Raw genomic sequence first — 24804 nt, 5'->3', positions numbered from 1 at the left:
GGCACTTCCGACGACTTAGCGGCATCCGGCATCAAATATCTCCGCAGTGCATTCGTCTCATTCCGCAAATCGAATTGGCAGGATAGCAAGATTGGTAATGATCTTCATTGACTGCTAACGTTTCGGTGTTATCGCCTTCGTCAGAGCCTGGAAAAGCCAAAGTCATCAGTAATTACTCACTACCCCGTTCGGAGCACACCGTAGAATATGTCACCAAAACTCCGAAAAAGAGGTAGAAGTTACGATACTGTATTCCGAGTCCGAGATTATAGCGCGCAGAACACTGGAGGCACTTTGAATAACAGCCGAAAGTCAATCAAAACGAAAGGTGAGTGCATTGCGATCACAAACGAACTAGCCCCATATCAGAATCTGTGCGGGTTTCGATCTACGCGGCGGGCCGTCAGCTTCCTATGAAAAACCCTTGTGTCTCGTAGTTGTGGTACGTGGCGGTTTGCTGCGTTACCAAGTCTAGCTAATGAGGTAAGCGCTAGCCCATCTGTTGTTCCTTAAATATCGGTCGAATGCTTTCTGTAGGGTGATGAGGCGCTTGAGAGGATAAGCTACTGGCTTTGGTCTCTGCACACTCTGACGAAGGCGATAACGCCGAAACGTTAGCTGTTAGTAGAGGCCATTACCAATCTTGACCACAGTTCAAGCAAATCAATATAAAAGTTACGAATTCAACATGCCAACATCCAAGGACAGTCGAACATGGACAATTCTATGAGTGTCTGTGTTTTCTTGTGCTTCTCCGTAGAGCAACTTTGTAAGTACTAAGCTACTGATGATTAGCTCCACTTATTGGAAATCAGTGTTGTTCTATACAGTCTGTTGCCTAAGCACTTTTTCAAAAAAAAAAAAAAAAAAGAAAACACCGCATAGATGAAAGCACAAGGAGCTCTGCATTCAGAATGTTCTCTTCAGAGACATAAAGTCTGTTTTGAAAGACCTTCTGGAGTTGCTTCCAGGGAGAGTTCGGCGCTAAACGACAGAAGCTATTCCTAAATCCTTAAAGCAAAAATCTAGAGAGAAAACACGACTTTAATGGTTCCACTTAAGGTCGTGGCGGAGATTGTGTATGTATAGTAGGGTCAAGACAACATGAAGTTGAAGACCAGTTGCATAAACGGATGCGCTCCAAGCGACGCGGTGAAGATTGCGGTTGGAATCGAGGTGGAACCATTGCGAAGTGCAGCGATGAGAGGCGTTAGCATGGGTCCCCACCCGATCCCAACCGCAACGCTCAGGGCATCGCTTCGAGCGCAGCCGCTTATCACCGTGCTTCATGTCGTTTTTACCATATTATATATGTAGTTCCTACTATTTCTTCATCCTTTCAACTTCATTCTGTGATCGATGGTAACAGAATTAAATTCATCTACTTTTGCAATTGCAGTAACAGAAAAAAAGGAGTGAGTAGGTGCTCAGTGGTTTTCCAAGTTTTACATCCGTAGGAATTTTGCCGTGTTTCCACAATCATTTCCCGATACTGCTCTTCAGCCGCAGCTAACCGTAAAACATAGCTCCGAAACAAATCACTTCAAACTCATATGTTTTTAAGCCAAATTATGGAATGAAGTGCAAGTTCTTCAGTATTTATACCGCATAAGCGCCGCAAGCGAAGCAATGCTTTGACCATTTAGATTTCATAGAAAGAAGTCTTCGGGAGTAATCTTGAGGAGTAGATAACCTTGTGGCAAATCCGGAGAAACCCGTTTATCTTCTCGAACATTACCTATGTATTAGCGAGGGTCACCTCCCCCCACTCCCACCTCAGTCCCGCCCGCCCAACTGCACTGGCGCCGCTTCAAGAGCAGCCACTTACGCAGTTGCAGTGTGCTTCAGGTCACTTTGAACCAAGTAGGAGTTTCAGGAGACTCATACAATACTCGGTCCTTATGAAAGTGTTGCATGAAAAAAGTTGCTGGAAGTGCTGTGTAGGATCTTTTATCCATCAAAACCAAGTGCAATACACCAGAATACAGTTTATTGGAATAAATCTTGCAATAATTGTTCAATGGATTCTTAACCCAACAACTGACTGTATACATTATAATTTATTAACAAATAGTTTATTCCAGCACGACTGAAATACGAGAGCGAGGTAATGCCCAAAAGGTACCATCTTTGTTGAAGTGAACCTGAAAAACAATATTATGTTCGGTCATCGTCTTGACTAAATCTGAGAATAATAATATAAATAATAATGATATAAGTAATATGATAATAAGATAAATAACTTCTATCAGGAGGGTAGGGACTCAAAAATTTGGTTTGGAAGATGTAGCACAGAAGAGCACCATTTAGATGACATGAGAAAAAAAATCATGTGATATAATGTAAATATTTGGTGGCTGAGTCTCCAGGTTTCGTTGTACATCACTTTTTATTTTTGTAAAAATGGCGAGCGTAAAGGACCGAAAAGGGGAGACTGTGTTTTGATCCGCAAACAGCGCTGCAACAGCATCCGGAAGGCTATTCATCCAAACATTTGTTCTGAGTTTTTTTTTTGTTTCCATCATGTTTAACATCAAGTCTAGCTCTCCTTTGTGGAACTATTGAAGCTACTTCTTTATTAGAGATATACTCAAATAGAATTGACCTCTCACGGGGGCATACAACTGCCACTGACGTGCTACGACTTCAGCAGAGCCAGGCACTAGTGCACCGCCTATTTGCACCTGCCAATCGATGGGACGATAGTCGACAGCATGACGGCGCCAAGAACAACCCTCCGGGTTCTTTTTTGTGTAAGTTGGCACGGTCAAGATTGCTAGTTTATTAGGTTACCTAGCAAGATCGTTTTCCGTTAGCCCCGGCTCCACTGCCTTATCGATTATCGACCCATCGATCGCAGGCGCAAAGGAACAGGATATCACTTTCTGAGGATATATAGTAGGGTCACAAAGACATGAACCACAGTGCAGTTGCGTAAGCGACGGAGCTAGAGGGTGGAGATAGCGGTTGGAATCGAGGCGGGACATCTCGTGGAATGGTGTCTACAGTGAGGAAACTACAAACTACAGCGAGGAGTGCTATCAGCAAGGGTCTCTCTGGATCCTAATCGCACCGCTTTGAGCGCAGCCGCTTACGCAACTGCACTATGTTCCATGTCGTTTTGACCCAGCTATAGTAATGTAACGCGTCATGCCGACACAACACTTCGGCTGCAACTGTCCATGTCGTCTGACGTGGAAACGTTAGAAACAAGGTATCATTGCTGAAACCCACCCTTTCAAGTTCATCGGGAGAAAAGTATTCACCGACGTCTGTAGCTCGAAATGAACCTATGTCGAGGGTACCGTTCTCGTTAACATGGGCTTCGGTTGCAGGAAGCACAGGCACATTCTTCTGAAACTTCCATTTTTGCCACAATTTCCCATCGAGTGACTGAAGTATCGCACTGATAGGGTAAAATCACTGGATTTCCGTGCTTCGTTCCGCTTTGGGACCTCTGCAGATGGTCAAGTGAGCGTCCCAGAACGAAGACACCGCAATCGCTCTACACTAGCAACTAGCGCAGAAATCAAGCGATTCTGACCCGAATATAGAAACCTACGTGTTCAGAAATCATTTCCGTGCAAATAAATAACAACAACAATTTTTGAAACAAATCAGCTCCATAACAATAGTATACATTAAAAAAAGATCGAAAAAAATAAATGTGCAGCTTCTTACCTCATCAACAAATTGTGCACATCGGACGTTTTTTTCGAAAGCACTGCAGTGCTTTATGAATTCGTTCCCTTTGTTCCTTGTGCGTCCCCATGTCACAATATTGGGACCCAAATCCAGGGAAACCCGTTCACCTTCCGGAAACATTATTTATGCTCTCTTTTGCAGTTTATTTCTAGAAATATTAAAAAGGCATAAAGAGACGAACCTTAACTCGATAAATCATGGTTGCAGAATTTGACACTTTTGAGAAATACAGGAAGATCAAGACGCATAACAATTGCATTTTGGGACGTGACACTGTAATTTCGCCTCGATTACTTTTTTTCTGCAAATAACATTTACAACAGAACGTATCATATCAGCCAAACACGTTGCGTCCTCGGCAGAAGACTCCGGCTTATGCTCGTTTAGCTGTGCATGACCAAGATCAATAAAAAGTTGTATTTGTATTCTCTTCGCTAGGCGCCATCGTCCTATGGCGCACCGCCGTTTCATCGGCAAACGTGGATAGCAGTGCTCGTCTCCGAGAAAGTAACGTGTCAACACCCAATATCTTAGGAAATGACTGTGTTTGAGACGATGATTTTTACTGAAACAAGTGTGGTTCCGTTCAACCGCTGCAATAAAAATTGACATTTCTGTTGTTTTTCCATAATGCAGAAGTCTCCTGGAAATGCAACATACCATGTTTATTTGGTCTCATGGTCAGCAAACACATCCCACTGATAGTGCTCGAAAGCAGTTTGAAAACAGCGAAGCACGAAATTCACGCAGTGTGGAAATCTCATTGAAAATTTTGAGCTCGGGTGCAGGCTACCAGTGCGAGCGTGGCTCCGCTCAGTGCTCCCGAATTATTCCGAAAAAGTGCATGTTAAACTGAATTGGTTTCCACGAGGTAAGTTGGAACGTGCCGCATCTGCGCGCTAGCGATTAAAGATCAATGAGGTCTCCTTAGCAGCCTGTTCAAATAAAACCAGTGAAGAGACTGGTGGAGGGACCGGAGCGTGCCCAAGATGGCGCGATCTAGCATATAGTAGTGTCAGAACGACATGAAGCACATATGCAATGGCGTACGCCGCTTCCCTCGAGGCGCTTTGCTGGAGCGTAGCGGCTAGGAGCGTGGTGAAACCTTTGTTGGCACCACCCATCGCTGCAGCCTGTGATGGCCCCAACTCGGATCTAACTGCTGCCACCACCGCGTCGTTTCGAGCGCGTACACAAATGCACCGCAAGACTACATGCACTCGTGATTCATGTCGCTTTAGCGCGACTATACTTCGTAGATATCCAAGAGGTTCCCACGTCGTTTTTTTCGATAGGGAAAGATGAACGGAGCCACGCTGGTCCTCGTTGACTACAGCCCGAACTCTATGATTTCCGTGGGGTTTCCGTGTTGCACTAGCCCAAGTAAATGTGAATCAGGCGACAGAGAATTGAAGTTGTACACACGTAAAAGTAACGTATCAAAATTTTTTTGTTCTATACTTGATGGTTTGTGCAAAAATTAGGATTCTTAGGTGAAACCTTCCATTCTTGAAATTTCGCCATTATGCGTTTCGAAGATCAATTCCAGCAGTGCCGCTTGGTAAAGATGCTTGTCTTAAACCTATCGGAGGTGGGGGTGAATTGCATTTCGAATTATTTATTGCAGGACATTGTTTCACTAGTTTCTTATGTTCTTATAATTTATGCAACTTTAGAGTACTTACTTACTCACTGAGTGAACAAAAAGACAGTAAAAAGGAGCATTTTTCATCATATTCTGACGTTAAACTCTCGAAGTAAAAAAAAGGAGGAAAAAAACGATAATCAGAAAGCACAATAGGCACCGTTATTCTTCGCAAGAAAACGAAGAGAAATTTGCGAGGAACGAGAAAAAAAATCGCTAGTCCGCGATTTTCTGGTGAAGAATAACCATGGCTATTGTACGAAGGCGGACAGATCAAAATGGCACCAAAGTTTGCCGCGTAAGCGTCTGCGCTCGAAACAGCGCGGTGGAGTTAGCGGTTGGGATCGAGGTGGGGCCATCGTGAACTGCAGCGACGAGTGATTCTAGCAAAAGTCCCCTCGATCCAAACCGCTACACTCCACAGCACCGCTTCGAGCGCAGCTGTCTACGCAGCTGCGCACCGAGGTTCATGTACTTTTGATCAGACTATGTCCACATAATAGTTGTAAAGATTTGTTCTGTTGTATCACTTAACAAAGAAATCCAGAGAATCACGTAAATTGTCATGTTCCGTTGATTTTAACTTCTTTCGGTACAACTGAACAACTCTTTATAGGTAAGGAGAATTACTGATGTCTGTTAGGGTTTGCTAGTGTCGTGATATGCGCTACTTTGTTCTAATTTAATGCTTATAAAAATGGTTCTTGGCACAATAATTTAAGCAGTGTTGCCACTCTACGTTTGCTTACTTATTTAGCGTGTACTAAAAAAAGACAAGTACTACTCATCTGGATGAAAAACGTAAGGATTTAATGAAGGAAAGGGATTCACGGTTAATGTAGTAAGGAGTTCCAAGCGCCTTGTCATATCTCTTCTTTTCTTTCCTTCTTTTTTCTCCAAAAATAAGACATAAACCTTCATTTGACTTCTATAATTCTGCGTTTATGTGTGTATCTGCTTTTTCGTCTCAACGTTTGTTGAAGTTATAAGGTCAACTTGTTGTTCATACTTGCTCAGAAATTTTCTGAATCTTAGACGGAAGAGAGGTATTACGCAAACAGATCAAATGGAAATAAAGGAATAGGGAATGGAGAAATAATATCAGAAAATAAAAATAAAAACTAGTAAGTTGAGAAACTACATCCTTATGTCGCTGAATTAACCAAAGACTGTTCATTTTCTAGAATTTCATTTCACCACCTATTTATCCAGAAACCACACTGTTGCAGAAAGAAAAATGCACCGAAAAAAGTGTTTTTAGAGATTTGTTATAAAAGTTATTATCTATTCTATCCAGAAAAAATATGCGTTCTAGAGTTATGTTTAAGGACGACATGCTACATCGAAGACGTAGTAATCTACATATTCGATAAGGCATGTCGTCCTCAATCTATGCATTCAACCTGGCGGCCAATTAGATCAAGTGATTCAGGACGAAATAATAATGAGAATGAGAATGAAGATGGTTGAAGAGTACAGAAAGAAGCGAAGACGTTCTCAAACCACAAACATTCACTGACCTTCCGCTTCCTATATATGCAGTGACGCCAGAAATTCCCGATGAAAAGTGTTTACACGACGACTGTTAACAAACCGGAATCCTACGTCTATATATCAATTCGATACTCCATCGATTTCATTGTTCCCGTGAGAGAAAAAGTTATCGCTCAACCTATTTGAGTTCTCAGTTCAAACGATTACCACACAACATGTTTCCTGTCATGTATTGAGGGGTGCAAGAAATTATTGTTGTTGTTATTGTTTACCCATGTCACATTCGGTTAGTGCTAGCCATTGTAAGATGCAAGAACCAGGACAAAGCAAAATTTGTTTGTCAACAACTGTTACGACATTCAAGTAGATTACTTCAAGTAGATTAAGTAATATTACTCTTGCCAAAAAAACATTATTCTACAACATAACAGCGCAGTACTACTCTCTGTAGAAAAGGTTCTAGTTAGAGATAGAAGAGAAGTGGGACGCGAGATGCTATTATTATTATTATTATTATTATTACTATTATTATTATTATTATTGTTATTACTATTATTATTATTACTATCAAATTATTATTATTATTATTCTTATTATTAGTATTAGTATTAGTATTACTATTTGTTACTATTGTTATTCACTTAGGTTCCGTTGTCTGCACGATCGATCTGATGTCTGTTTGATCGATCGGAGGTTCGAATCCGCCCTAGTGCTCACCAAGCCTTTCATCTCTTCGGGGTCGATAAATTGGTACCAGACTTGTCTGGGAGGACAAAAACACTGATCTGACACCTCGGCTGGCCCCGCAAGTCATTGTATAGGCCAGATACACGTTCGTTAACTTCAAACGATTCTGAATTGAAGTGAACGTGGGGGCGCATCCCAAGCGGATTGATTAACGCCAGACACTTTATCCTTTATCCTTGTCTTTGAGTGGAAAGAACTCAAAATACGGAAGAAGTCAAATGAAACATCAAGTGTTTTTTGAACCATCTTCGTTCCAAAGATTCCAAATTCACGCATCAAATGACAGAGTGACTGATAACGAAATTGATTGCATCACTAACTGAATACAGGAAGTCTCGTTCGGAAAATCTTTTTAGTTCAAGTTAAAAGACGACACTATTTTCAAATACTTTTAGGAAGTCGTAGGTAGCGCTTTTAGAGGCAGCGTACCGCTGAATTGACGAAGTGTGCAAACCACATGGAAAATATAAAGTTCGGAATGTACATTACTAATATAAGCGTGTCTTCGCTAAATTCCCCTTAATTTTCCTAAAAACGGCATGAGAACAGCGTTTGTTCCTACGAGGTACGTTAGGACGTGCCATCGCGCGCACGCTCCGTCAGCCTCTTCACTGGTTTCATTTGAGCAGGCTGCTGACGAGACCTCATTGATCTTCAACCGCTCGCGCGGAGATGCGGCGCGTTCCAACATACCTTGTGGGAACAAAGGCAGTTTCCCACTCAGTTTTTCAGATTAATCCGGGAGTATTGAGAGGACCCACGCTCGCGCTTTTAATTTGCACCCGAGTTCTATATTTTGGATTAGGTTTCAACACTTTTGTCAATTTCGTGACACGCTACTTTTGAACTGCTTTTGAGCACCATCAGTGGGATGTGTTAGCTGATCATGAGATGAAATAGACATAGCATTTTGCATTTTGAGGAGACTTCTGTAAAAGTACTATGGAAAAGAAACAGAAATGTCAATTTTTATTGCGTGAAAAAGAATGTTTATTTGTCTTCATTTTTAATGTCATCCGAGTGTAGTTCAGCGATAAATGTAGTTGCGGACGAAGCTAATCAGCCCACTATGCGGAGTAACCTGCAAAAAGAGGTATAGTTGTAGGTTATTTCAAATCGTCAGCTTCATTGGTTAAAATACACAGATCTGTGTCGGCATGGCAGATCTCATAACTGCAATACTTTTAGATCTATGAAAGTAACTACATAATGGAAGAATCTTCTTGAGAAAAAATATTTTCGAATTTCAAAGTAAGAAAATTGATGAATCCGAAGTCAAACATTCCGTTCCTGTGGACTTCGTGTGCAACACAAAAACGTGTTGTTTCGAGTGCAGCACTCGGATGAAATGAACTTCTCGGAAGCTAATCAGGAGTACGAATGCTTTCCGGTAAATAATATTGATGCCATAGCGCTCAATTAAGCAGCTCATCGATTTTCAGATGGTTTTGACCCGATTATATCCTTGTTGACAAGATTTCGCCTGCGACACTTAGGAATCTTTCAGATGCCAGTTAGCGGATAAAGTGTAGTTGCGGAGGAGTGGAGGGAGCATTCAGGCGCCCTCCTATTTCTAGAACTGAATAACCAACTCGGTCAGGGTCCTGAAATCTAAGCATTAGTTTTAGAGGATCTACGGCAGACTGCAGGCTAAAGCTACTAACCAAAAAAAAGCTTCCAAGAATAAGAGCGCAGTTGAGCTGCTGCCCCCTTCAACTATTTTTACCCCAATCAGCTCCTTAAGAACTCTCGTACAATCCTAGTGTTCCAGTTACCGGATCTAGTAGACCACTGCAAGAATGAATTGTTGCTCTCCAGAGGACCTGCAGCGTTCCCAGGGACCGATTGGTGGGGGGTTCCACAAATTGTTCAAGTGGTACCTTACTTCATTTTGTAACGTTATCAAAATACTGAAAAGCGGCTTCAGGTTACAGGTTCTGTGGCTAGTGCACAAACAGCACCTTTTCGGAACCATAACCTAATCATGTGCTAACCCAAAGTGAGATAATAAGCTACCCGGTAGTTTCTTTTCGATTTTATGATCTTCACTACAGTATTTACAGAATGAAATCACCTTTTGCAACGAGGATTCATCCTTTACATCCGATGGCATTCGCAGCGTCTCAGTTTTTGTCTGAAATTTCCCAAAATGTATCCTCTCCATCACTAATTTTGTCCCGATCAGTTTTGTTAGACCTACATCGATCGTAATTTTCTTGTTATTCATAGATGCTTTTCTCATTCGCCTTTTCGTTCGTTTTGCTGTAACGACAAGAACGAAATGGAAGATTATAATGATAAATTAATTCTGTGCATTTATATCCTGGAATTTCCCCTCATGGTAGATCCACAGAAGCTCCTTTGAAGTTACGCAACATACACTCGGGTCAAAACGGCCAGCGGCGGTTGCAGCTGCGCTCGAAGCGGCGCGGTGGAGCGTAGCGGTTTGAATCGAGGGAGATCCTCGCTAGCAACACTTATCGCTGCAGTCCGAGTGAAGCTACCGATGGTCCCACCTCGACCACATTCGGCAGTTCCACCGCGCCGCTTCGAGCGCAGCCGCTTGCGTATCTGCGCCGCGCTTTATGTCGTTTTGACTCGACAGCGTGTACCAAGGGGCGAAGAGATGTGCGTTGGGCCTGTCGCATCGCGCTCGCTCATTTGTACATATTCGGTGCTGGACTGAATTCATTTTTGCTGGAAACAAACGACCCTCCGCATTTTCGAATTCTAGGCGAAAGAAAAATCAGGAAAAGACAAAAAGCTTAGCCAAACTATGTATAAAATACAAAGAAAAAACGTAACTGTGTCTTACGCCTTCGTCGTCTTCTGTAGTGCATAGAGTTGCTTCGGTCTTTTCTTTCCTCTCATCAGTTTTTGAGATTGGACCGTATATTGAAGTAGTTTTCTAGAAAACAGAAGTTACCCTCTGTGTTAACTTTCATTGATGGAATAGATGTCGCTAAGCAATTTACAAGATTGTTTTTCTTGTGATAATTAATGGATGGAATATTTTACACGGTTTTACACGGTCGAAGCCTCTCAATGCCTCAAAAATTCTCTACTTTCTTTCAGATAATAATCCATTGCAAACAGGCAGCATAAAATTTAAAAAAAAATGACAGATTTGCGCCCATGTTCACGTCCCGATCAAAAATCCATGAATTACGTGCTGTACTCTGTTGCGTTTCCGACAGTAGATGCCCACACATTGAGACCTTTGCCCAATCCAGAATTCGAATTTCGAAGGCAGCTAATGGCTGCGCAGCTATGATATGCTTCTATTAGTAATGTGCGGTCGAAAAATCACAGCAACCACTTAGCCGCACTGTATAGCAGGCCAGAAATATTTGAAGGGGCTAGAAGTTCTCTTGAATGAGTAATGATTTTGGCTTCGCTACCAATTTGACATGGCGATATAAGGATAAAAAAGTGATTTGTTGGAAGGAGACGCGTAGAGTAAAAGGTATGGTCGTGCCATTACGACATGAAGCATGGTGCATTTGCTTACGCGCTTGAAACAGCGCGGTGGAGGCAGCAGTTGGAACCGAGACGGGACTAACTGCAGCGATGGGTGGTACCAGGAAGGAATCTAGTACGCTCTTAACCGCTACGCTCCACCGCACCGCATCGAGAGAGAATCCGCTTACGCAACTGCAGCGCGCTTCATGTCGTCTTGACCCTACTATAGTAATGACAAGAAAGTGGTTCTTGAGTAGAAACGATCTCCTTAAGAGCAATGATCAACAAAAAGTCAAAATACTTGCATATTTTCTGTGAAGAAGTTGATGACGCATAGCCTCACGGCACCCAATCTCGGTTGCATCGTCACCCATCTCCACTTCACTCGCATCGCGCTAAATGGCAAGGAACGTTTCCAACGGAAATATGACAACGAAGTGGTGTCAACTGCCGTTCGGCGAATCCACCATAAGTTTTAACTGTCTCGTTAGCATCTTGACTAATGCTCTGCGAAAACTTTAACCGAAAGTGGTGCGATATGTACATATAACAGGAACATTTCTAAACGATTTTTTTTTTGTTAGAAGCCCGCCGTTTCGTTAGCGTTTGAAAAGTGCAAGCTCTCAAAAAGAGCAAGTTCAGAGGGAAAATGTTCTCCGCATTAATGCGATGCGTCCACTGACCGAAGGGGGAAATTGATGTTCGGGTTCCGTGAGTTGCTCAATGTCGCCTCTTCCTCGAAGCACTAGTGCCCGCCTCCACCACAGTCGCGTCGCGTCAGTTTGGTTGAATAAATTCGGCGCAAATTTTAAGCGAACAAGTTGGGGATAACGTACTTGGCAAACCGAACAAAAAATTTGTGAAACATCCAGATTCAAATTCTAACGTCAAGGCTAAACAGTTGTTCTGTTTCTACATACTTGCAACGCGAAACAGCTTGGATTGGGGCTGCTACGCAAACTATTAAGTCGCTCAACGAGGAAAGTACACTTCTTTTCCTTTGCCATAGTCCTGTTGAATTGCCTCCGTACAAATTTCAAATCCGTTGTAGCTGTTATCTGGAAATAGAAATCATAGACTGCGTATAGTCGGGTCAAAACGACATGAAGCTCAGTGTAGTTGCTAAGCGGCTGCCGTCGCAGCGGTGCGAAGTAGTGCGGCGGTTAGGATCGTGGGGAACCCTTGCTAGCTCCATTCATCGCTGCAGTTCGCCATCGTCCCACCTCGACTCCAACCATGTCTCGACCGCACCGCTTCGAGCGCGGCCGTTTACGCAGCCGCACCGAGCTGCATGTCGTTTTGATCCGACTATACGCTCGCAGAATTCAACACAATCGTGACTTAGTCTCTGTGTGGTCCCCCAGACAAAAAAGGGCCAGTATAACCTGTGGCTTACAGCCGAAATGTAGGTTAATTATTCATCAGAAACTTTGTCGATGAGTCAGGTTTTGACTGGGACCCTAAAGACACTACATTGTCGTCGAAACTACTCGGTACGTCGTTTACGAAAAGTTCAGAAACCACGAAAACATGGGTTTAGGGATGTACATCACGAGCGTAGGTACGATCACGTTCATATTTCCTTAGTTTTCTTGAAAAATAGTGTGTTGAATTTGATTAAATTTCTCTGCGTCGCGAATAACAACGCGTCACATATGCGTGCGCTGAGATACGCTCCGCGTCTGCGAACGGGTGGACAGTCACTGGGCTGCTGACACTGCCTCTCCGGTTCGTTGACAGTTGCGATCCGTATGCTTGCACTCGCATGCGTGGTACATTGTCAAGAATTTCTATTGGCAAGCCCGTTTCGTAAGCACTACCGTACTAAATCCCAACATTTCAGTGGTAATAGGAAGTTTAATTGCGAACTTTGAAGGACTGCGTCGAAAAAAAAAATGAAATCCCTCTCATCGAAGGTAAAAAGGTACCGGGATTGAATCAACGTCGAGCAATCTGTCTCCTTTCAGAAACGCGTGAGCTCCTCGACTGTTGGTCTCGACCTTAAAAAGTAGACTCGTTTACCCCAAGGATTGCAAAGTACGTGCATAACTAAGGAATAGGCGGATTCTATTTGCTAATGCATTATAACCCAAACCATCATTTATCTACAAAATCTCAGCGCTTTTTTTGGTACAAAGTGCGTTTCTTCTCCTGTTTCTGACGATAGATTTCTTTGTGGGGTCGCCGCTTATGTAAACGGTGTTGAAGTATTAATCCCCCATCGACATGCAGCATCGTTGAGAAGATGTTCGGCCAATTCAGGTCAAAGATGCATAAAATCTTTGTTCGACCGTAACGGTCATTGGCTACGAATGCAGGTCCGCGACCAAAAAGTGAGGCGCCGCCTCCAAATCAGGGGAACGGAGATACTACTACGGACGATTGATGCCACTTCATTTGAACACATCGGCAACGGAGATATCCGGCAACGATTAGGCAAAGCTTCTATGGATGAGAAAATGCGCGAAACTTGTCTTCGATTTTATGGTTACGTTTTACAGAGCAACAATTACACTCTACGTAAGAGCACCGTACACCTGTATGCAGCCTGCAAACGACCAAGCTTACATTTGCTTCTTTCGCTAGCTTGTATTCACCTGATCAAGCAAGAAACATGACCGGGTGAAGTGGTACCACCCACCAAAAAAAAGGGAACTTCACCAGTAAACGGGACAAACGCTTAAAAAAACCCTGCTTGCTTCCTTCAACTACGGGACAATATATTCGTTAAAGGGCCACCACGAGAGAGAGCAACCACTCTCAACTTTTCTTCACTCTCTTTCTCTCGTATTCCTGATGTCAGTTTCTTGGCAACCGCTTTTGGTAGTATTGATCGAAAGCTTGCCAATGACATGCCTGATCTCTCACTTAAAGGCATCACCCCACGAATCCGAGGTGGTACGGATTTCAGGTGGAGTATTCGTATACGGGATGGGAGACTACGGAGAGGGAGGTGATTCTGTCCATTTCTTCCTAATTGCCGTAAAAAACGGCCCGGAAGATGCGGCGCCGCACAAGACTGGCGCGCTCCAATCGAACCTCTTGTACAAAATGGTGCGCCAAAACGAATGAAGCTGTATCTTCCGGGCCGTTTTTTACGGCAATTAGCAAGAAATGGACGGAATCACCTCTCTCTCCGTAGTCTCCCATCCTGTATACGAATACTCCACCTGAAATCTGCACCACCTCAGATTCGTGAGGTGATGCCTTTAAAGCCAGCACACCACGAATCTGACGTGGTGAGGGAATCCACGGCAAAAGCTAGTGATGGAGTTGTAGGTTGCGGAATCAGGAGTGCTTCCGCTCATCTCTTCCTAATCGTCCCAAAAAACGGCGTGGGACAGTTTTAGTTCCTACGTGGAACGTTAGACCGCTCCTTTACGTAAACTTTCTGGTCCGCTCACCAACCTTTTCACTGGTTTCATTTGAATAGGCAGTCGAGGAGAACTCACTGGTTTTCGACCGCTGCGCAGCTGGATGTGGTGCGTGTACAAGGCTGAAGTCGTCGTAAAAAACGGAGTCTTTAACACCGTTTTTCATGACGATTGAGAGATGCCACATGAACGGAACCACCCGTGATTCTGCGTACCACTAGTTTGTCCAGCGATATGCTGCCTTTGAAAGAATGTCTAATTTTCCATTTTCGTTTCTTCGAACGATGCCTAAGCGTCCACAGTGCGTCGACAGTGTTCCTCTGTGTATGTGCTCGTACGCAGAAGTCTCACGTTCCCCAAAGCCAGCACTGATATAGCTGAATTTTCAGTTGTTTTTATATTGACCCTATTTTAATCGTACGGCATACGCTGCCATAGTCCCGGAATCTTCAAAACATTAACATGCAAAATCAGAAGATTGTATCATAAATTACCTTAGTTACATGACACTGCTTATTAATGAATTTCACATCGAATCCATTTCGAAAATTTTTAATGCGATAGACTTCTGCAATCCATTTTGAGAAATATTCGATATTTTTCCTCCTTCAACTTCAGCCTTACCAACAATGAAGTAAGAGTAATTATCTTGTTTCTTAACTCCAGCCATTCTTGCTTCCGTCGCAGGATAAACGTTCCAAGCTCGAAGTAATGAAAGCTTTAGCTGAAAAGTTATGAGTAAATCAAAAAAGTTTGTACAAGTTGCGATCGAAATGTGCTGGATGGACAATGCCACCGAGTATACTTCGCCATTGCTGGCGCAGATCTTATTATTCGTTGTAGCTCTCACAGAGGTATTCAGTTCTTGCAGTAAGAACTTAGTCGTAGTTATGACTCTTACGCTCTTACGGTCGCAAAGATTGATCGTTTGACACCGCCTAAGGCGGAAAAGCATTTCAAAAAACACTTACTTTTTCACTTACTTACTTTTTACTGTCACTTAGACCTCTGCCAAACCGACGGATGTTTTAGACACTGGTTGGAAACGTTCAGTGTCTTTCATGCCAATGCCCTTCATTCCACCAGTAAATAGTCTTTTCGGAAAATTGAGGGAGACTGATTCGATACATCGGTTGGTCTTTGCAAACTGTTGCGTAGCTCTACGTACGCCTTTTAAACTCTTACGATATTGAACTGAAGTCAAACGTGCTGGCGTTTCCCAAAGGGATTGGTCAACGTACAGCACTTCATCTTCTGCCCCTTGGATGTGTTTTGTTCACTTAAAGGAGCATTTCTAGCATTTAGAACCACTGTACCATGCAAATAATTCCAAATTTAGTTGGTCAGGAAGGGGTTTGTTTGAAGGCGGTGTGTCAGGATTTTGACGTCGTGCAGGCACCATGATGAAAGCGTGGAGTTCGGGTTGTAGATTACGGAAACCGGCGTGACTCCGCTCATCCTTCCTCGATCGTCCTAAAAAACGGCATGTGAACCGCTTTAGTTCCTACGAGGTACATAAGTAAAAACGGCCAACTTTGTACGCGCTCCAGTTTCCTCAGCAGCCTATTCACTGGTTCCACTTCTATAGGCTGGTGAGATTAATCTTCGATCGCTCGCACTTAGACGCAGCGCATGCACAAGGGTGGCGCACAAGGGATGCATGTGAAATCGTAGGAAAAATCGGCGTCTTCCACGTTTTTTTTACTAAGATTAATGCAGGATGAGTGGAGCCACGCCGGTTTCCGTAATCTACAATACGAACTCTAAGTTTTCGCTTTGACGTGGTTTCCGTACCACGTCAAAATCGTGTTACGCTGCCTCCTTAGGTTCCAGTAATGTAAGAGAATTGAGCAATCTGCCATAAGAGCGCTTCTAATAGAAATTAATGGTTTTTTACTTGAAGTCCTGCCCGTTAAAGCAGGTTTCTTAATTCTAAAAATCGTTTGGCTAACCTCTGACTGTTCTGCGTGCATAATTGACAGAAACTCCGGTACACTCATAGGAGCTATATCGTTTATTTCTAGAATCTGTAAATAACCTCGACTTATTCTTTGTTTGATATGCTAAAAAATTCCAGCAGTTAAGAAAGCAAAAAGTGGAATGGCTGGTGGACAGCGCCGCTCTCCAGGAACTTCATAGAAAGTGCTGGTATGCTGAAGCCGAAGAAGTTCGTTTCACTAAGCTTTGTTGCGACATAATCTACAGCCGCGTATGATTGTCATCGGGCAAAATGTATGGGCAAGAAATGCGCGGAGATTGCCAGCGCGTTCGAATTGATGTGAAGCGTCCGACATGAAGGCGGATGTGCTCTTCCTCTCTGGCAACTGTCGTTAGATCGCTCAGTTTTGTACTTATGGGCCTCCCCGAGCACAGCGCCCTCCTTCATCGAAGACGCGTCGCGTCAGTGAGAACTGTTCTCTACGACTTCTTTTGGAGCGCGCCACCCTTGTGTACGCGCCGCATCTTCCGGAACGCTTTTTATGGCAATTATGAAGAAAAGAAGTCATCTTAGGGAGACAGAACCCTTTTCCAACATTCTAGAAGGACCTTGTCTTTTTTAAAATGACACTTTTTGAGATTGGTTCTGCATCTGCGTTCACAACGGACGGGACAAAAGGAAATGGGCAGTGATCAAAACAGAGCATAGCAGTTTTTCTCTTTTAGTTAATGAGGTTGGAGCAGAGAATAACAGAACAACGTTTTGTCTTTAAACGATATCGGAACATGTTTGTAAGGTTTTTTATTCAATTCACACTCAACTAACCTGGTCTCCCACGAGTACACTGTGAAATGCAATAGAATATTTGCTAACTGTTCGTATCACCAGATTGGTCGATAGAACGAGATCTAAAGGTCTGCCCTGAAAATCAAATCAAATCCCATAGTGATTCACAAATTATCTAGAATGAATTAGCGTTTTGAACTGAGAAAAAAGGAAATGGATATTATCACAATCTGCACTGCCCACTTCACTCTTTCACTCGCATTTTACTCCAATTTTTGACCTATCAACATGCTGTCGACTAATTCTCTGGTATGACGACACTCATTACAAGGATCGGAATTTCAGTAATCATCAGCCTCAGATTTAGAATGGTGTGTGCTGCGTCGGTTTCCGCTTCAATCACCGGGTGCGCACCATTTCATAGAGAATTTCTCGCTCCGCAGGATGATACTGCCTTAATTTTATGGTTACATCGATTCCTCGTTAGATAATGGGAATGGAATGTCGCATGAAAAAATGGATCATTTTCGACGTTATTTGTTTTTTTTTCAAATTTAATCTAGCCGAGAAGACCCTTATAGCTGTGACTACTACTATGTGTGGGAAATGAACAGTGTTGAAGAAATCATTAGCCTTTATTCTTCAAAATGAAAGAGGGGTTTTGACCTCAAAAATGGACCATACTGTAGCCTACAAACACTCCGATAGAGTGCATAAAGCAGGTGCTGTCGCAAATGCGCTATTTATCCATTTAACACTCATTTTTTTTCTTAATAATGGGGAGCGTGCACCTTAAGGACCCTGATTTACTAATATTTCTTTACAAGACATACGTTTTGCCACATCTAGAACACGCTACGCCAGTCTGGAGTCCATTCTTGAAAAAGGACATTAAAAAGTGAGAGAAAGAACAACAAATTTTCACTAAGCTGGTTTATTATAGATGCTTCCCGGATCCGGGTTACCCTGACACACTTCCCTCCTATGAAATTCGACTCAACACGTTGAAATTAAAGAGCTTGAAGTACAGACGAGTAGTGAACGGTTTAGTCTTGGGTTTTCGGATCCTACGAATGGAAGTTAAGCTAAAGGCAAGAAAGTATTGGATTTTCCGTCCAACAAGCGGGAGAACAAGAAGCTTCAATTTGCACTACTCTATTTCTGCAGAGTTGCGCGTTGGATTAATCTACTTCCAGCTGAAATTATTTCTAGTCCAAACTCGAAGACATTCAAAAACAGCCTATTCAAATTAAATGTTCTACCTATTCTAGGTATGAGGGAGGCCTAAAATTTCATTGTTTCAGAGACGTGGAGCAAGTTCCTCATCTAACAAGCGACTACAATAAGCATAGGATTGATGTCTGTTTTTAGCTCACAATTTTCGTTCCCCTTTTCCTGTTGTTCATTATGACACTAGCTAGCTGGAATTCTGCCTTCAAGGATAGCAAAGTTTGCGAGCCCTTGCGTTTGAGGTCCCCCCACCCGTTCGCCCAGGGTCCCTGACGGATTCCTCCGTTCGAGGTTAAGTTGGTCACCCAAACTCTGGTATCCGTTTATCTACCGTAGAGTTCTGGGTCTGGGAAAAGGACCTCGCGTGAGGATTTCTCACCCTCTGTAGCAGGAGAATGACCTGCCAACCCATCACTCCTCATGCTTTAAACGGCCAGCCTTGTTGTGTAAAATTCAGGCGAAATTCTAGTGAACTCTGTTCCATTTTGTTCTTTTTTCTGTTTTATAGCACACCTGCAGGTGTTTGAATAAATAAATAAATAAATTTTAAGGGCCTTAAAAAACAAGCTTAAAAAACCAAAGTGGAAGATTCTTATAGAACGACAAATTCCCTCCCAAATGATTCAAAATATCCTCTTCGATACTTTCTCCGTGCATTTTCAAATTTGAGAGGAACGGTTGTGAATTACTCCTCACCTCAATAGTACACACTCTGCTACCTAGTTCTCTAAACATTTAAACAAAGAAAGCCATTTATTTAGCAAAGCGAATCGTCATCCTGTTCCATGACCACTGCTAGTTACGACATACGAAAAGGAAAACGGGTTCACACGGGATTCCGCGTCGAGTCTGCCATAACTAGGATTTTTTCCCCTCTTACCATACCCAATTCATCTGACCTCCAATTCATCTGCCCTGAATCAATCGAAGAGGCATCGCACACAATCGGTTGAAAATATTCGATACCGCCTATGATTAAGCACTGTTTAACCTTCCTTCACAATTCTACCTTATGACTTATGGGATTACCCACTAACCAACATGTGTAGTAACGAAGGCTTACCTCAACTAACTCCTAAAACTCAGAAATTTTTAAAGTGCCTTCACATTTGAAAAAAAGAATCCGTAAAAACAGAACTATCTTTAAGCTTTTTCGAAGAGCAAAAACCCTGTGTTTACCCAGGTATTGTGACAAACCACAACTTACCGCTTCCACATGCACTTCAACAACTTTCAGGTGTGTTTTCGGTGGAGATTCCATCACTTCGGGTATGGAGTAAGCAGTCTTCAGAAGTTTTTGCGAGGATGCATCTGAAGAATACGTTCGAAAAACTATCATCTATAAAGAAATGAGGACAGACGGGAAATCGTTGCTTCTGTGATCACAGAGTGACTTACTCGGACTCTTCGTCTGTTTCTTCCCTCGGCTGTCACTCATCTTAGTTGACTTTTGCTGTTTTTTCGAACCCTTTGCAGGAGCAGGCAATGAATGTTGGTCGTCTGTTCTACTCATATTGCACGAATCCTTTTGTTCACTCGTTTCATCTGATTTATCACTAGGTGTTTTCCTCGCTTGTTGTTTTTTTCGAAGCTTATCTGAGGGCTTCTGAAAACAAGGAACAAATCCTATATTTCAGAACTTGGCCAATTTTCATATTCGTGTTTTCATATTCAATAATTCAGTATCTGAGAAGGACCGAGGTCAGACTTGAATGCAACGGCACAAACAGCTGTAGATTTTCGATCTACCGACTGAATAATGTTCCTCGCAAGGGCGTAGTCTGAACGCAATACCAACACATCCAACAAGCCGTCGGTATCAAACAGAAGTACTGTGGTGGTCTTTGCTCTGCTAGTTGGCAACTATGTACCTCCCAATCTCTATTTACTGTAGAAAATTCACTATTAGGTTCAGTTTCTCACATATTGCTATTGCTTCAACACTCCACTCACGTAAATTAATGGAAAAGAAAATTGGGCGTACCCGATCTTCTTCAATTTCTGTCATTATAATGCTCGCATCCGCTGCGGCTCCCTTGAATTTGTCAGACTCTGAAGAGTATTTTGAACTTAAATTGTCATTAACTCAGTGCTGATTGTAAATACCACCACTATTCTGCAGTCCAGAGTTACCTTTTTCAGAGAAAAAAGAAGGAAACGGCGTGCAAAGGCAATGTGAATATAGAATCTCCAGTTTCAGTGAATGTAAAAAAAAACCGCTCGGTCTACGTTAGTTTTTATGTATTTAATCAAGGTAGAGGTGTGACACACACTGTTTGTGGAACACGGTAGAGATGATTTTGTGGTAAAAATTGATGCAGGATGAAACGTAAACAGTCCTAACGACGGGTAATTTCAGTGTAGCGCAATCAAATAAAAATAAGCCGTATATGGTGTGTGTAATGCATTCCTTAGCCGGGTCAAAACGACATGAAGCACGGTGCTGTTGGATAAGCGGAGGCACTCGAAGAGGTGCGGTGGAGGTTGGGTTAGAATCATGGGACCATCGCGAACTGAAATTATACGTAGTGCTAACAAAGATCCCAACGCATCGCTTGGAGCGCAGCCGCTTACGCAACTGCACCGTGCTCCATGTCGTTTTGAGCAAACTGTAGCGAAATCACTCATCTCCTCCAATCGAAATGGGTTGCAATTAGTAGATGGAAATAAAGTAGAGACCGGAGCAGTAATCAGGTAAAGAAACTTGATAAGTCGGAATTTCCTCTCCTTTTTTCCTACTATATTACAGCTTTTGAAAGCGGTAATTACTGCCACTATACTGAACTCGTAGCTACTACACTTGTATGCAGTGGCAGTGCCATCACCTCAAGAAAAAAAACTTTGTCGCTGAGAAGGTACAGCCGGTCAGACATTTCTTCTCCACAATCCTATGCAGAATTAATTTTAACCAAACAAACAAATGATTTCACTTTCTTCATCTTCAGTGCATCGACTGTGCGCTGGATTTGCAGACTCTCCAGGGATTGGAAGTCCTCGAAGTTGTTGTGTTGGCTGCAGACAATTTGTGTCCTCGGCGGAGATCGGTGTTGGTCGTCCTCGTAGATAGAATAGACGTTACTCAAAAGGGCGATGGCGACTAGAACTAAGTATGGAGCAATTCTAATCGTGCATAAATGCGTGGAGAAAGGATCAGTAACAATAAAAAACACAATGAAGAAAAGCTGCGATGAGCTTATCGGCATTCTATCATCACCGTGCTCCGTCTGTCGCTCAAAGTCACCTGCTCCAACTACACCGGTCGGTCGGACAATGATAATTAGATGACAATCGTAGTTCTGTGCAGCCGTTGCTCTTCAGAATACATTTGAAAGAGACTCGTATTTATGTTCAACGCAGTTAGCAGCAGGATTCGAAGTTTGGCAAAAAATTTAAATTTCATAATAGCAACTAATTCGCTGAGTAGGTAAATCGTAAGGAGCTGATTTCGAATATCTGCTATTTTTATGGACACAGCTGAAAGAAGTTATGAGAAGGCGGGAAAAAAATGCAAATTTGCAAACATTGCGGAAATTCATCACATTTCACACTTGGAATTGAACACATTCGACGGTTATTTTTAGTTAAATGATACTAATCCCGGACTGCACTCAATACGTGTTTCCCTGATTTATTATACTAGTCATATTTTATCTCCTAAGACCTTACAGTTTGTTAAAAATCTATTAAATGAACCTTTGCTCTTCTTTCGGTCAACCTTCTCTTCGTTTTGAACGGCCGATTTTTTCTGAAAGATATAGAAAAAATTGGGGTTGTGTTGAAGACGCAGTGAGGACATCCAGACTCTTGATAAATATTAAATTCTTTATTTTCTTGCTCTTTCTCCACGCAGTGGAGTGCTTCAGTAACACGATATATCAAGGGAACATCTAGGGAACACAACTTCTCTCATCGAAATGATTTAAATCTAATTTCAGTTTGAAGTATCGTACTCAGAAATAGGCGGTCGGGGCTACTGATATTCGCTATGGCCTCTTCGCCACTCTAAACTATACTACTACAAATTCACGCAAAATAATGAAAACCTATAAAACAGCAGTAAGAAAAGAGATCCGGGAAGTTTTCTGCATACTGTAGAGAGAGAGCCAAGTGCAGGCTTTCACCGAGGATGTTACAAAACCCGTTTTGCCGACAGTACCATTCGATTATGTTCATACTCAGTGAAATTTCCTCTTGGGATTCCTTTCCCACTCCTAAACTTTTCAGTTCGATAAAGACGCGAGAAAACATAGGTTATTCCTGGAGCTGGAGCGAATTGTAAATCAGCAAAAGGAAAGGTAGCAGAGATGATGGATTTTTTGCGGAAATAATTCACCTTGTAGAGCATTTATATCATTTCACATTCAAAACTACTACCCCGTGAGGGCGAGAGGTGCCAGTCATAGATCCTGTGAGGGGGCAAAAGAATTGGGAAGAATAAAAATGAAAATAGCCCCATCATTAATATCCACCTCGTTCTTAAACATATGCTTATATATTCACCTTCGTCGCCTCTTCTGTTCACCACAGCTTTTTCTTTCAAAATGGTATATATTCTCACATGCAACCGCTTCAACAAATGCTAAGCGTTTGCAACTTCTTTGCTCCATCCCACCATACTTATCAAGTCTACTCTCTTTTTATAGCACGGAATGACACGACACAGGGACAAGGATGTTCTCGTACACCTGCTGCATAATTTTGTACCCTTAAGTTTGCTTTTAAAAAATATTTATTTGATTGGCGAAGTAGACTATTTTTTAGTATTATTTTCGGAGTAAAGGTAGAGCAATCAAATAAGGATTTCTTTGCAGCACTTTACATTTTAAATTTCCCGCCTTTCGTACCCTTTACTCTGAAATTTATATATTTATTGTATTTATTTAACATAAGCGAAGAAAGAGAAGAAGTGCCCACGTTATCACTTGCAACCCCATTGTGAGTTACTATCCACGATTTTAAACGTTATGTCGTACCGAGACCAGGAGAATAAATGAAAAGTGGTCGAAGAAGGCAGATTGATTACAGCTGATTACTCAAATTCAGGTGGCAAGTAATGCTCCACAGTGTTTTATTAGACAATAAGATGAGTAAAGTCATGATAACACCATCATTAGTCCAAGGACTCTAATTGGAGAAACTGGAAATTAAGGATTTTGAGCTCTGAAGGGGATGACGAATTGGACGTGAAAGAATTGGAAGATGAATAAGTGGTCAAAGCCGGTTGGACTGGCAATGAAAAGCACTCGCTGTGGCCTGCATGATCCATTGCTATGCAGCAGAAGAGTGGGACCATTCTCGACCCCTCAAAACCTACGGAATGAAAATTAGTGTTTTTCCACTTCAAGTTTAAATGCATCACCTCACGAATCTGGGGTGGTACGGGTTTAAGGCGGGTAATGCATATACGGGGTCGTAGACTGCGGGGAATCGTGGTCCGAATGAGTTTTCGACGGATCACAAGCGGGGGCGAAGCGCAAAGGTTGCGCATTGCAACAAAAGCCGTCGTAAGAAACAGTTCCGGGGTTGTCCACTTGCACTGATATGAGGGAGAGATGAACGGGATCACCTTCTCTCCCACGATCTACGACCCCCATAAGCATTACCCTCTCGAAACCCGTACCACCCCAGATTCGTGGGGTGGTACGGGTTTCGAGAGGGTAACCTTTAACCAATTTAACTGTTCTTGTTTCATCAGGCTCACATATGTTTCGTGTATTGACCACAACAAGGACACTTGTTCACCGTGACCTACTCTTGCAACCTCCATTTATAAAATCATAATATCATGAAGTAATTGCTATTCATATTCACCACATTTCAATCTCTAAAGAGCAACCTACGGCTTTATCATAGTTGTCTAACTCTTCAATAACTTCGGCATTAGGTTTCAGCTCCTCCTGTTGTCGTTGATGGTCTTCCGGAATTTCTGCGGACATCCTACAAAATGAACCACTCTATGCCATGAGTCTTATCAATCCAACTGTCCCAAACAGTCTGTCATCAAAATATTGCATCTTGTCGGCATTGTTTTCGTAATCACTAAACGCAATTTGGAAAACAAGACGGTGTACAAGCCGTATGAGGTCTCTTTTACGAAACACGCTTCAACACTATTCCGTACCCAAAAACGTACCCAAAAACCCAGCTGTAAAAGTACAGTGAAAATAGAGCGAATTAGAAGTATCTTCTTCTCACTTATTCGTGTTACTCACAAAAATCTAATACGAATATGAGGTTCCCTTCAATATAGCAAAATGCCAAATAAAGAGAGAAAATAGAGAATAAGCTTATCATCACTGAATATATGTTTCAATGTTCCTTCTCTAGGGGACCGACAGAAAACACATTTCTTAGTGATAGCATACAAAACTGCTGTCAGTTTTGTAAGCTATCATTAAGAAATGAAAACTCGCAGTTTTGCG

The 24804-nt window shown here is 42.4% G+C and overlaps 2 protein-coding genes across 5 annotated transcripts; both read right to left on the bottom strand.

Annotated features, from left to right (window-relative positions):
• Positions 1-31: 31 nt before the first annotated feature.
• RB195_017806 (uncharacterized protein) lies at positions 32-1217 on the bottom strand (the record flags this gene model as incomplete). The annotated part of the gene is made up of 3 exons (XM_064184966.1): positions 32-147; positions 249-283; positions 1105-1217. 3 exons carry the CDS (start codon positions 1215-1217, stop codon positions 32-34), a joined length of 264 nt encoding a protein of 87 aa, XP_064040847.1.
• An 858-nt stretch (positions 1218-2075) lies between these two features.
• On the bottom strand, positions 2076-24318 carry RB195_017805 (uncharacterized protein; the record flags this gene model as incomplete). Of its 4 annotated transcripts, XM_064184965.1 has the most annotated exons (22): positions 2076-2144; positions 3235-3354; positions 3682-3812; positions 3883-3978; positions 6871-6880; positions 8643-8672; positions 9666-9725; positions 9792-9853; positions 10397-10499; positions 11359-11448; positions 11974-12111; positions 12982-13053; positions 14922-14995; positions 15052-15151; positions 16380-16454; positions 17192-17287; positions 19590-19693; positions 19781-19988; positions 20367-20434; positions 21357-21479; positions 22076-22127; positions 24223-24318. In XM_064184965.1, 22 exons carry the CDS (start codon positions 24316-24318, stop codon positions 2076-2078), a joined length of 1977 nt encoding a protein of 658 aa, XP_064040844.1. The 4 variants fall into 4 exon arrangements, with proteins under 4 accessions (XP_064040844.1, XP_064040845.1, XP_013308938.2 ...); XM_064184964.1 differs by lacking the exon at positions 21357-21479; XM_064184963.1 differs by lacking the exons at positions 2076-2144; positions 3235-3354; positions 3682-3812; ... (1 more) ...; positions 6871-6880; positions 21357-21479 and having other exon boundaries at positions 8619-8672.
• Positions 24319-24804: the final 486 nt, after the last annotated feature.

Source organism: Necator americanus, chromosome II (genome assembly GCF_031761385.1).
Source record: "Necator americanus strain Aroian chromosome II, whole genome shotgun sequence".
In the NCBI taxonomy this organism is placed as follows: Eukaryota; Metazoa; Nematoda; class Chromadorea; order Rhabditida; family Ancylostomatidae; genus Necator; species Necator americanus.
Note: the sequence above shows the minus strand (reverse complement) of the source record. Positions and strands in the feature narration are given on the sequence as shown.